Source organism: Lactuca virosa, chromosome 7, assembly GCF_052849685.1.
Source record: "Lactuca virosa cultivar CGN04683 chromosome 7, Lactuca_virosa_CGN04683_v6, whole genome shotgun sequence".
Lineage (NCBI taxonomy): Eukaryota > Viridiplantae > Streptophyta > Magnoliopsida > Asterales > Asteraceae > Lactuca > Lactuca virosa.
Genome location: NC_136432.1, coordinates 127,584,731 through 127,599,348, shown reverse-complemented (window position 1 = coordinate 127,599,348; position 14,618 = coordinate 127,584,731). Strand labels below are relative to the sequence as shown.

The 14,618-nt window shown below is 35.8% G+C and overlaps 1 protein-coding gene across 1 annotated transcript in view; it reads left to right on the top strand.

Moving 5' to 3' along the window:
- The first annotated feature begins 640 nt into the window (after nt 1–640).
- Nucleotides 641–14,618, top strand: part of LOC145127125 (dynamin-related protein 4C-like) — a 28,038-nt gene continuing 14,060 nt past the window's right edge. The window contains exon 1 of the mRNA XM_079062378.1: nt 641–971. Coding sequence (XP_078918504.1) covers nt 641–971 — 331 coding nt within the window. The remainder of the gene's footprint in view (nt 972–14,618) is intronic.

The window sequence follows — 14,618 nt, the reverse complement described above, 5'->3', positions numbered from 1 at the left end:
CAATTATAGGAAGACCTGTAAAGGATCACCCCATAATGTTACACTTAAACTCATAAGTTCTTTAGACATTTCCATTCTCGCACGACGAACCCAGATGGATGTAACCACTTCCTCATAGCGGTCAGCAGAAGAGTCAATGAGGAACAAGAAATAGATTTATGAGAAGTTTTCAGAGAAGGATTAGCCAGAGAAAACTAAAACATCCTATGCGTCACACTAATAAATAATAACCTTAATTGACTTAGTGAGTTAGTGAATACACTACTCATACTATGTGTTAAGATTATTACTTTTCTTGCAGCCAGTAACAGATAATCAGTTCACAAAAATTCATTCGAGGATAACCACTTCTGATTCATGGAGTTTATCTTATATACGGACTTCCATTATGAATTATTTTACAGAACCCTATGAAAGTCAGAACCAGATACACTAGGAAACAAGGATAACTTAGTTCAAATATCACTCGTACAATACCCACTTCTACTTACTATCATGGACATATCTCAGGAATGTTGACAAAAACATTCAGAATAATCCAGTAAAGCGTGAGATTGTTTAAATACATTTAAGTTGATGGGATACATCTAGTGATGACCATCATTACTCATGAGATCTTTCTTCGCCATGCAACTGAATCATGTCTTCACAAGAAGGAAACCAACCAACAGGCGAGTCACCAATTCTGCAAATAGACTCCGCCACTTTTCAGGCTGCGGTCACAGCTGCTGTGACAGCCGTCATGGCATATTTCAATGCTAATAACGCCAGCGGAAGCGGAAACGGTGCCGGTTATGCTAATCGTAGTAACAATCACCGGAACCAGCAAATGTCTGTTGACAAAGACACCCCATACCATAAACCTAAGAATAAGAAACGAAAGAAAAATGGGAAAAAGTCGGTTCAAGGTTCTAACAAGAGACGACAGCCTCTGACTACCCCTGTGGTCACAACAAGAGTCACAACATCTGGTACTTCATCTGCCACTACAACCCCCGTCAAGCGATATGCTGGAAATCTCCCAAAGTGCAACAAATGCAACTACCACCACAACGGAGCTTTCCGAGAGTTACAATGTAGAAATTGGAACAGAAAGGGGCACACTGCCCATTTCCGCAGGGCGCCGACACAGCCAATCCCCCAAGTAAAACAAGTATGTTTCATGTGCGGCGAATTTGGACACTTCAGAAAAGAATGTCCAACGGAGAGAAATGACGAAGGAGTTCGCTTCTGCAGAACTCCGACTCAACATATCACTTCAACCACCGATGCTAGTATCGTTCAGGTATGCCATGCATGTGGTGAAATGGGCCATGCCAAGAAAGACTGTCCAACAGAGAGAGGTGACGGGGGAGAAGGAGGAATCTAACGACTTGACATAAAGGAATAACGAATGACCCCTCTCTTGAAACTTTGGTACATCTTCTAAATAAAACTACTTTAAAATTTTAATTTATATTTATATAAGATTAAAACTTGGGGATAACATTTAAAAGTAGTTGTAATAACTTGTTCAAGTCACAGTATTCACAAGAGAACTAAAGATCCGTTCAGGGAAGCTATGATGGCTTAGTATATACATTAGAGTTGTGCATAACTAATATTTTGCAGACTTAGAGTGAGTAATTCCGCCTTAATTCCTGTTCCTTGTCTGATTGTGGATTTAGGGCAGAGTTACTCAGTCAACCGTCTTATTCATCTTAATTATACATAATTTGTACATGCCAATCGATCATAGAAGTACCAAAGAGGATCGAAACCTAAAGTACTGACACTAGTTATCAAAGCACTTTCAATGTATGTACTTGCTCATCGCGGTACGATACGTAGAAGTGTTAACATCAAGGAGAAAACAAAAAACACTAGAACGTTTACACAGAGTACATTGTCGAGCACACTAGGGGTACATCATCATATCACAGACATTTCTTTCAAATCGGCCTAACATTAATTTCTGTAAAGAGTCCGATGTCATCTTTCCTCTTGAATTGACGTGGTCCTCACCATATTAAGTTCATATCCAGACCTCAGAATCGTCTACCTCGTATTCTAAACCCCGAAGTACTCATGCGAAGAGTACTTTGCCCTCCGAAACCTTGCCGCCGTATATTCAGCAAACCTTCAGAATTACCACTCGTCCAACACATCAAGTTCAAGCACAGAGGCTAAGGACGAATACAGCCCACCTATCACTATTAAGTGTATACGCGAGAGTGGTATATAATTATGATTATGTAGATTTAGTATGTGTATTTCCGCCCTATCTCCTGTTCCTTGTCTGGTTGTGGACCTGGGGCAGAGTTGCACATCCGACCGTCTAACTAATCTTAATTATCTACGACTTGTATACACAAGGTAATGATAGATGGACCAAGTATGAATCCTATCATGGATATTAGGGCAAAGTTGCAAGATCTACGAGTGAGTATCCTACCAGTCAGAGGAACAATAGTACTGTAAGAAAGTTAATTTCGGCACGAAATTCCCTTTAACGGGGGGATGATGTGACAACTTGAAATTTTTTGCCTTGTAAAGTCAAGCCAATCAACCAAAAGTCAGACTTAAGTTCATTACCTTCTAGCCTTGTTAAGGGTCATTCTAATGAATTTTAAGCCTAGTACATTCAAGGAATGAGTGTTAGGAAGTACCTGCTAGAGTCACTGTGCAACATTCAAGCCTTAATCACCACCAAAAGGAGTTCGCGGCCATAACACATGAGTTTACGGCCGTAAACTCAAGGTTGGCCGTAAACTCCCCCCTTAAGTCTCATTTCCTTCACTTTTCTTTCATTCTTACACTTTCAAGTCAAGAACATACATTCTCTCTCAAGTATCATCAAGCCTTTCATCCTAAATCTTCAAAAACGTAAGTGTTTCTTCCATCTTTGAGTTGTTATTCTTCTTAATCATGTATCATCCTTTGCTTCCATCCACAAAAATCAACTCTTTTGTCTAGATCTCCATAGTCATCATCTTTCACCAAGAACACACACTTGTTCTTGGTGGCCGAAAACTCCTCAAAGGCCCTCAAAAGTGTGAGTATTCCATCTATCATCTAGTTATACATGTTAAACACTAGATTATAGTCTTGAAACATCATCAATCTCATAAACTTCAAGAGTTTACGGCCATAAACTCTTGGTTATGGCTGTAAACCCTTGTTTTGGTCATGTCTTGAGTCTTAAACACTTCTAGACACTTGCTATCCATTAGAACACTTGAACCTTTGAAACCCCTTTTCCTTTAAAACCCAAAATGACACCATTTGGAGTGTTTACGGTCGTACACACTTGGTGTGGCCGTAAACACCTCAAAACCTTCTAAAAGGTTAGTTTTGCTCATCCTCTTGTTGAACCATAGTCGCACAAGTTTCCCTATCATTCAATCACCCTCTTGTGCACATTTTACCATGAGTTTACGACCATAAACTCCATGGCCGTAAACACCAATTGGTGCCCATAAACATCCCTTTGATGAATCACATGTGATTCTAACACTTAATCCAAGTGTTTCCTAGTCCCGGAAGGTGTTTCCTTGCGTTTAGTTGCTTCTAAACCCTATATTCATACCAATATATGCTATTATATGTCATTTAGGATCCGTTTGTGTCTCGGGACTTCATTTGTGGAACTTCTCATCCTTACGCGAAGCTGCAATAGAACCACCCACATAAGGTGAGTTCATACCCCTATAATCAATCTTTTAAATGTTTTAAATGCTTTTAGGGGGGGGGGGAATACAAGTAGAACACAATGATAAATGTGTAAATGTTTTGTGATAAACATCATTTTAAGGATTACTTATGTGTTATTAAGTGATCAATTCATTGCAAAAACTCTTTTAAAAAGTTATGTTACTTTATGGTTTATAAAACTCCGTTTTTAAAGTGAAATCATAACTTAGTAGATAAATGAATCTTTATTTCAAGGTAGTAACAATTCAAACAAACATACTAGTAAACTATAATAGGTATAGTTTAGGGATTCAGTTCATACTATAACTAGTACAGAGAGGAACATACTATAACAGAAGGAACATACAATAACTATAACAGAAGAACAAATCATGAAATTACACAGGAATACCGTTTTTGCATAAACCAAAGTATGAATACCACGTACATGAGTTAGCAAACACGAGGTACAACGTCATACCGGGTTTCAATAACAAAGGTACAAATACAACATACCAGGGTTAGCAAACTTGAAGAATGACACTTACGTCATACCGCGTTTCAATAACAAAGGTACGAATACCACGTACCAGGGTTAGCAAACACGAAGTATGATACAAGAAACATATAAATATATATAAAACTCATGTAAACAAATACGAAGTAATACCATATCATTCTGGGTTTGCACAAACAATGGTACAAATACAACGTACCAGGGTTAGCAAACACGAGGTACGACATCATACCGGGTTTCAATAACAAAGGTACAAATACAACGTACTAGGGTTAGCAAACACGATGTATGATACAAGGAAAAACATTAAACATAAGTAAAATGTGTAACATAAACATTGAGTTAGAAGGTGACTTATAATGCTAACTTTATAATTTCTTCGTAAATACATCAAGGATATATATTAATTGAGTCCAGCAGATAGTAGAATGTGTGCTTTCCGCTTCATTCCCTGTTCCTTGTTTGGTTGTGGGTTTAGAGCAGATGCACTCAGTCTACTATCTATTCGATCTTGACTATATATATATATATATATATATATATATATATATATATATTTCGTATACACCAAGTAATCATAAGGAGTACCAGGTATAGGTCAGGTCATAGTATATAAATTTAATACATCGTTTTCTAGTACAAAAACATATTTTCAGATAGAACATTGAGTAAACTAAACTAGAAACTTAACAGTGAAAGGTTTAATCCATTTTATTAAACCAGTACAACTTAAAGGACCTTAAGTGGTTAATTCTACAATACTTTAGTTTACACATCTGGGTTATATATATGTAATATCCGACAGATAGTTAGATGTGTGTTTTCCGTGTTACTTCCTGTTCCTTGTTTGGTTGTGGGCTTAGGGCAGATTCACACAATTAACTATCTGTTCGATATTAGATCATATATAACTAGTGTAAACTAAGTGATTATAGAAGGTACTATGGTGGTTACCATTTTTACTAAAGAAACTATTACAGTTAATTCCGTAAGTACCAAATGAATGCACCAGAGTTATATACAATGAAGTTCTAACAAACAATGGGATGTGTGACTTCCGCCTCATTCCCTGTTCCTTGTTTGGTTGTGGGCTTAGGGCAGATTCACACAATCGATTGTTTGTTTGGTCTGTATTCTATATAACTTATATTCATTTAGTATTCATAGAAAGGATTGTAGAGTCATTTATACTTATTTTTCATCATATCAGAAGGTATAGGATCTTCTGAGGAACAGACGAACTTTTCTAAAAGGGCTTTCAACTTACTAATACATCACTTAAATACTTATGAACTCACCAGCTTAAATGTTGATCTACTCTTTCAAAATAACTTGTATTCTCAGGTAACTAGTAGACAGGTACTCGTGTTGGGATTCAGAAAATGTAGCATAGTAGCTTCATGTCTTGTTTTGTCATTTACTTTTGTAATCTATCTTATGTGAAACACATACTTTGTAAACACTTTAATATTAATACAATGGTTTTTTATTACTTTGATTAACTATGATGCATGTATTGTGATACTAAACATGACGCCCTCCGCCCCCGAACGTTTCCGCCGTTCCGGTTTGGGGGTGTGACAGCTGGTTAACTCCTTGTGAAGACATAACTCTGTTGCATGGTGAGAACGATTTCGTGGGTGGGGATGATCATCTCTAGTTATATCCTTACAATTTATATAAACATATATAAACTTCGCACTTTACTTAACTATTCTCGATGTTCATGCTAAACATTCTTGTGACGGAGTTATGTTAATAGGTGAAGCAGGTGTTGTACTAATGTTAAATTTTACCCATCCAATACTACTCTCGCCCAAGCACGCTTAACTGCGGAGTTCTGATTGGATCCGGTGCATTAGTGCTGGTATGATCGCACCCTATAGGTCTACGAAGAAGGCACCTTTCAACCATAATGTTTAAAATGTGAGATGATAATGAGTCTTTAGAAAGGGCTATACATCGTGAGTTATCTAACTAAGTTATCTTAGTTCTAAATGTATCGCATTCCGATTTTTATGGTGTTCTGAAAACAATTCATAATGAAAGTCTATATATAATAAACTTATGAATTTTTAGTAGAACTGTCCCAATGAAATCTTGCAACTTGATCCATACTAGGTCCTTCCTACCACCAATTGATGTATGCATGGTTATGTATAATTTAGACTTAATAGACCTTCGAATCTAATGGGTCTGCCCTAAGCCCATTTTGTTAATATGATTCTAGTATATATATAGTTTTAGAGAAAATTTTGACCTTGATGCAGGTCTACACCACATCATTGCAAGGAAAAGTTCGGACAACAAATAAATCCCTCGACCAATGTGAACACTAAATCGTAGGGTCGAGTCTATACATAGAAAAGAGTAGCACCAACGCATACTCATGAACCTAATCTACAAGGTCTTGTGAGTAGCATGAACTCTACTCACGACGATCCATTCCCGGTGGTGCTTGAGGCGAAGTCGATGCGCCCTGTAGTTCTGCTAACCTACGCTCGGCTGCAAACACTCTCTCTTCGAGTGTCGAGTGTCTATTCTGATACTCTTTTGCCTCCGCCCGAGCGGAGACAAGGTCCTTAAGAAGTTGGTCCCTAAATAGAAGTCTCTTCCTAAGTCTTGGTTACATGAAATGGTAGCGTCTGTAGCAGCACGCAGTTCCCGAACTCGATTCGCAGTCTCCCTGTTTTGGTCCCCGATGTTCGGATCTGTTGGGTCATCACCGGGAGGGCTCCGTCAGCCGGTCCCCCATGGTTGAGGTCATTTCAACCTCGTTGGTCTCCAAATGGTGATCGTTGTCGCTGATGGCGACTCCACCCCTCGATCAATGTTGCCCAACGGGGCACATGTCCGATGTAGTCGAGACGGTTCGCGAGAACCCTGCCTATGCACGGATAGTTGATGACCTCTGGCTCCACTTCCGACTCTTCCCCCTCGTCTTCTTCGGGCTCTTTCCTCGAACACCTCTTTGGGATCCTCTTCTGGTTCTTCTCCTAACTATCCACCCTTTCTCGGGCTCGGAAAGTAGGGGTTGCCTGGTAAGTAGAATCTTGCCATGATGTTCGTGCGAGAATAGAAGGGGTAAGAGACATATTATATACTCGTATTCCTAGAAATAATTATAGGGTTTTGATTCTCATTAGTCACTTCTATAATGACATAGTGCATACCAGTTATATACTTAACAAAAGATATGATAGACCTTCGAATAAGTGATCATACTCTAAGACCACAACCAAACAAGGAACAGGTAGTAAAGTAACGATCACAGATTCTAAGTCTATGATATCTAAGTTATATAATACTTCAGCGTATCCACTTAGTGATTATAGACCTACTAGCAAGAATCTGTTTAGTTTTCACATAATTTATAGTACCACAAAATACTCCTATAGTATTTTAAATGTTATGTTTTGTTCTTAACGATTTTCTTGTATGGTAAGTTTTTAGGCTTGTTGCTCACTACGACCATTCCCCAGCATACATTAGTCACACCTCGGATAAATATAGTTGATCAGACTATATTCATCCCAAGTCTGGTTACATATCGCAAGGTCTACCCGTAGTGTCAAACTCCTCATTTTACTTTTTGTATCGACCTAGATATGACACTATACTCGCATGTGTGCATGTACTCATACTTTTAACAAGAAACTATTTATTTCTAAAAGTATAGTTATTTGAAAATGTTTAATCAGAGACTTTTAGTCCCAAAGTATTTATAGTTGTATATCTTATGTGGTTCGATATATTTAGTTCACTATAAACAGTGCTCTGATACCAATCTGTCACACCCCCAAACCAAGGATGGAGGAAACGTCCGGGGGTGGCGTACTTCCTGTATAGTATCATAACAACGAGTATAATAGTGACCAAAGCAAATACAACCATCATAATATAATTAAACAAGTTACACCATAGTATAAGTTTACATGTTTCAAAATCAATTACACTATGATGACAAAATGAATTGTTTGACGCCTTAGCGTCCCATCCTCAAAAGTTGCGGTTTACCTGTTTTACTGATTTCCTGAGAATACAAGTAGTTTCAAAAAAAGTGTCAACAATTAAGTTGGTGAGTTCATAAGCTTTTGGATGTAAAGTTTGAAAACCTTTGTTTGTAAATGTAACGTATACTCAAGAAAAATCCAATATTTTCCTTATAAAAATGTTATGTAGTCTTAAATTCCAAGACTGAATGTATGTGTGTTTTGTACTTGTAATATGTTTGTAAGCAATTTCAAAATAGGCAAAACCCCTTTTTAACGTAGAAATTCTCATAAACTATATGTGTCGTTATCTCCCTATGTGAGTCGCTATAAGTATACTATAACAGAGATGCCTGTTGCGACGTTCTTCAGGCGTCAGAATCGAAATGACATTTGTCACCCCCGATCGGCCGATCGGGCTTTTGCAAGCAACATGGGTGTGGGTTGTCAATCCCAATATAGATCTATACACAATTATCACGCTCTCCCTACAAGAGACTCTGGTTATAACTGTTCAGGAAATTTTAACCCGTACTCTAAGAGTACAATGAAGACTAGTCTCACAAATTACGATAACGAGTTTACGTGTAGTATGCGTGTAAAACCTTTTCTGTGGTAGAATTGAAATCCCCTTTCGTGTAGTATGTTTGTAATGTGAAATCCATAAACGATACCTATTATAGTCTATCATGTGGTAAATGAAAACCCGTTTGTATTGAGAGTAAAACCCTTTTCTATGGTAGAATTGTATTGTAAAAATCCATAAACTATACTTAGGAGGTTTCGGGTCTAGGAGGCTTCGGTTCTTTAAGGGAGGTTCAGTTCTATTAGGGCTTCGGTCCTTAAAGCTAGTTTCGGTTCTATATGGCTGATTTTCAAATAAACTTCTCGTTTCAAGTGATTTTTGACTAAGTTAAGGGTCGGGATGCCCCGGGTGATTATAAAAAGTTGAAAGAGATTTTGAGAGAGATTTGGGAGAGATTGAGATAAACTGAGAGAGATTGAGAGAGACCATGTTTGTGACCTTTGTGAGTGTTTAGCTTGGAAATGTATGGTTTGAAAACCCCGTTAAGCCTTGTTATGAGTGTTATACGCTCCAGTAAGGTATGTAGTTGTGTTTTATCGAATCGTTACATCACTTATTCTGATTAGGGCTTAGGTTTCCATAACACATGAAACCTCTAAGCGATACTTTGTATTAAGGTGGTGCGTTGTACAATAGAAAACATATTGTAAATCCTAATATACAAGGGGTAATTGAGTTGGTCGGTTTGACTTGTTGACTTTCTTTGACTTTGACTTGACCAGAACGTGACGGTTGTCACATTTTATATTTATATGGCCTGAAGAATCGTTTGGAGAGTTTGTGATTGTCATGATTTTCAACAGATGTGTGGCGAGGTAGTTTTGTAGCCTGAGACAGACAAAATCACCTACTTGGAATTCTTTGTGATATCGTTTCTTATTTGTTTGGTGGGTCATCTTCTCTCGTGCCCTCTGAAGAGATGCGTTCAAGAGATTAATGAGGTTCTGGTGCTCTACTAAGGAAGTGTCGTATGATGGAGTGGAGTTGCTTCCTAGTGTATATACACATATAGTTGTAGCGTCTCTTCCGTACATTGCTTTAAATGGGTCATCTTAATGGAGGAATGGAAGCTTGTGTCATACCAACACTCTGCAAGGTAGAGGTGTCGTTGTCATGTATGTGGTTCCTCTTAGAAGAATGCATGTAAATAAGATTCTAAGCAACGATTAACGACCTCCATTTGGCAATCCATATAGGGATGGTAGGCACTTAAATGCAACAGTTTCCTAGAAACATCTACGCATAATATTATCTAAAGTTTGGGAAGGGTATCTACCTCACATAATATTATCCTAACGTTCTAGACATAATTATATCTAGGGTGTAAGTGAGCCGAGCTACTCGCGAGCTACTCGGGATCGACTCGTTAAAAGCTCGACTCGGGATCGAATTAAATGAGCCCGAGCCGAGCTCGAGCCTAAATATGAGGCTCGTTTATTAAACGAGCTCGAGCCGAGCTTCAGTTAATGGGCTTGCGAGCCTAAATGAGCCTAAACGAGCCTCACTCTCTCTCTCTCTCTCTCTCTCTCTCTCTATATATATATATATATATATATATATATATATATATATATATATATATATATATATATATATATATATATATATGGTCGTTTAAGCTCGTTTAGGCTCGCGAGCTCACTAAATAGTTCACGAGTCGAGCTTGGTTAGGCTCGGGCTCGGCTCGGCTCGTTTACACCTCTAATTATATCACTAATATTATAAAATTTATAATACTTATAAAACAATGAGTAAAACATTTAAAATCGTAAATGTGGGGTCGTGAACTCACCCTTGAAGCGTGTTTTGTGCATTCAGTGCGTTGTGTCGGAACTTCAGAAGCTTGGAGATAGCTCAAAGGAAAGGCAGATTCCATTTAGAGAGAGAGAGAGATAGAGGGGTCAGAGGGTTTAGTGTGAGAAATGAGGTGGCTGAGACCTCTACTTATAGTCAAAAATTTAGTGGTGTGTGCGGCGTCTTAGGGCGCGCTTCGCGTGCTTGCATCGTGGCACTTTTCAGATCTGGACATGTGTCACTTTTTTTTCTGTTGGCCACTTCATCCAATCTCTGCACGAATTGTGTGTCAGAACGCGCGCCATGTGTGGCGCACGGTGGCGCGTGCGTAATAAACTTTGATTTTTCTAAATTCCATAACTTCTGCGTTCGCGTTCCTTTTCCGAAATTTATTATATCTCTGCGTAGGTATTAATGTGCACTACCACTTTCCTTTTGTTTGTTTTAGCAGATTTTGTAACTTTAGTTTTTGGCCTAAAATTTATACCCGTAATGATTTTGAAAAAAAAATCATAATTCTCTCATACGGGTTCCGTTCTTGTCGTTCTTAGTCTTAAAATTCCTACTTTGAGAAGTACTATGATTCCTCTGTTTGTTGCTTTTGCTTAAAATCGACCATTCTCTTCGTGATTTTTGACGTTTTAACTTTTTATGCGTGGTTGATGTTTATATATATAGCAAAAACTATATCTCATGCATGATATGTTGGATTTTACGAAGTTTAAATTTTTGGAATCATAAGGACCGAATATGTTAACCCGCTCATAAGATGACACATTTTTTCGCGCACTTATTTTTTAGCCTAATTGTCGTGATAACTGTGTTTGGTAAATATATTTATTTATATATCAACTATCACATTGTTAACCTATTACAGTTATTGGTTTTCGATGATTTGTCATGACGGTTGGTGACGCTTTTGTCTCGGTTGTCACATGTTATGAGGTCTTTCGTTAGACGATAACCAATGACCAACTTGGTCGAGATATGAGAAGTGCTACATTGTTGGGTTAGTTGCTACTGGTACGTCTTGGTTGGGCTTTATGTGGGTCATATCAGCGGGTTGGATTTTATGTCAAAGGCTTGTATAATTTTAAAGTCGAAGTTAAACTATTTGATAATGTTCGATCACAATAGTAACTAGTGTCATACCCGTCTGGTGGACGGTTGACCGGTATAATAATAATAATAATAAAGCTTTTATGTTGTTCTATATCATAATTATATCATTTGTTACCATGCATTGCAGAATGAAAAATCTACCCAAATAAATAGCATATGAATGAAAAAAATCATAAGAAAGACCATAAAATAAAAACCATAGCAATCGAGTAAAATACAATGAAATGAAATTAAGTTAAAGACAAAAAGTGAAATCTAATGATTAGTTACTTTAAAGTCAAGTAGGAATATCATCAGTAGACTCCTCACACAATCGTGGAAGCTGACACTTCTTTTGTGTTATTGAGGATTAGATACAAGATTTTTCAAAGAATCAACTTCAATATCAACAGAAGCCACCTAATTGTAAAAATACAAACACGACAATAAGAATCATGAGAATGATGATTTGCTTGATTTAAGTTTTATTTTCTTATGGTGTCAATATTGAGATTTATATTTGTGCAAATATGTATGGAAATTATTTTGTAATTGAACGTTAAAACATATCGCAATTTGTAAAAATACATATGAAATTTCTTTTCAATTATCTAATGTTAAAATATCCGGCAAGTTATTAATATGAGTGTAAACATAGCCGAACGGAATAACAAAAACCCTTAAACATAACCCTGCTCGGTTGATTATGTACTTATGTTTATTTAGGGGGAAAATACTAAATAACAACATTCGTTTTCTGAAGAAAATAATAAATAATAATATTCGTATTTTGAAAAATATTGTTTACGACTTAAGTCCTATGACATTTAAATAATTAAATTTGGTTAACTTTATTTTGTAATTTTGGTAATGCCATTTCTTTGGGAAAGTTTTAACATAAGTTGTCAACTCAATATGCGAAAAGTTGAGATACAAAAGCATTGCGATTTAAGTTTATTTGATAATTAAAAACTTAAAAACAAGATATGTGAATGTATGTGAATGTAGTGTATTTGAGTACACCAGAGCGCTAGAGCGGCAAATGAGAAATAGGTGGCTGATGTTGAATTTCAAGATCTCTATTTTTTAGAATCCTAACGGAACCTATATATATATATATATATATATATATATATATATATATATATATATATATATATATATACATATATATATATATATATATATATATATATATATATATATATATATTTGGAGAGGTTATATTGAGAATGTAAAATGGTTGAGAACGCGAGAGTGATTATGGACCAATCATTTTCTAAGTGGTAGTATAGAAATTGTACAATTATATTAGTGAAATAGTCAACTTAATTAAATGATAGTTTCTTAAAATTTTGCAATCATCTAGTTCTAACTTTTTTCCAAAAATATTTATGTTTTTTTTGTTAATATAAAACAATTAAATCAAATGAATTTCCTTCTAAAATACAGGAATTTACTATTTTTTCTATCAATTAAAATTCAAATCATGTTAAACTAAGTCATTTGATTTTTTTTTTCATATATCAACAAAATCAATTTTTATTCCATGATTTCCATTTGATTTCATTCATAAATGAATTCATATGATTTCATTCTAAAATGAATAAATCACAATGTAGTTTTATAAAAAAAATGAATTAGGTTTTTTACTATATTTTTAGAGATGAACAATCCAAATACACTAATAATCATGAATATATTTGTAAATATAAAATGAATAAATAACATTATAACAATAATCACACAATTATAATCATTAATCATTAATGAATAAAACACAATTTATTGTACAACACATGTATACTTATAAAGAATAAAGGACAATCTATTGATAAAAAAAATAACTATAATCTTCAATGAATATTAGATAATACATAGATAAAATAAATATATTTTGGTTTTAATCATTGATGATTAAAGCAAAATGTCATGTAGTTTTTGTTAACCCATCACCCCTATAAGCATTGCCTTAGTGATCCCGATGACCGTCAAACCCATGAAAATTCATTGTTGATCGTTGGTGTTGAGTGTCGTTGCCTTACCCTGCTTTCTTCTTTGTTACAATGAACAATTTGTAATTATAAATAAATAAACAACAATTTGGAAATAAAAAATGTATTTTAGTTGTAATAAAAAATGAATAAAAACATCGTGGAAATAAAAACTCTATTTAAGTTGTAATGTGGTGATCATGTCTGCTCCATGGTCAATTTGGAGAGCTAGAAATGACATGATTTTCAACAAAGTTCCATCCTCTAAGGTTCGGGTGATTGTAGATATAAAAGAGACTACATTTCTTTGGGTGAAAAATAGAGGGAAAATGATCTCCCAAAATTCGGTTTCATAGTGTATTTTTCCATTTGCTGTCTCTTAAAGCTAAATGTAATGTTTTTTTTTCCAGTTTTTTTCCTGGCCTTTTGCTGCTTGCTAGAGGTTTAATAAAATTTCGTTGTTTAAAAAAGATAAAAAAAATTTGTAGTATGTGAATGGTTTTAGAAACAAAAAAAAATACAACTCATTTCTTCCTTATTTAATAAATATAAATATTAATAAATAATTTGAAAAAAGTTAAAGAAACGCCACCTTTTGAATGTTTTGTCTTCTCATCCTCATCAAAAGAAACTCACTACCTATTGTGTGTAACTAGTTTTTGAAACAAACAATTATCGCTCTTTTCTTCCTTCTTTTACGCATCAGTTAAGAATCAAAAGGCTGTGATGTGGGGATGAAGGTGGGTGACGAATGTGGTGATCAAATGATGGCAGGGGAAGGCGTGGTTATCGTGGGATTCTTCAAAGATGGTGAAAAGATATAGTGGGTGAGATATGGATCGGTAATGGTAGGTATAAGGTAATCAGAGATGTGGTGATTGTGGTTGCTATTGGCAGTATGAACAAATGAAGATATAGGATTGAAGACGGGGATTGATGGTGGTTTGGAGGTATAAGTGGAA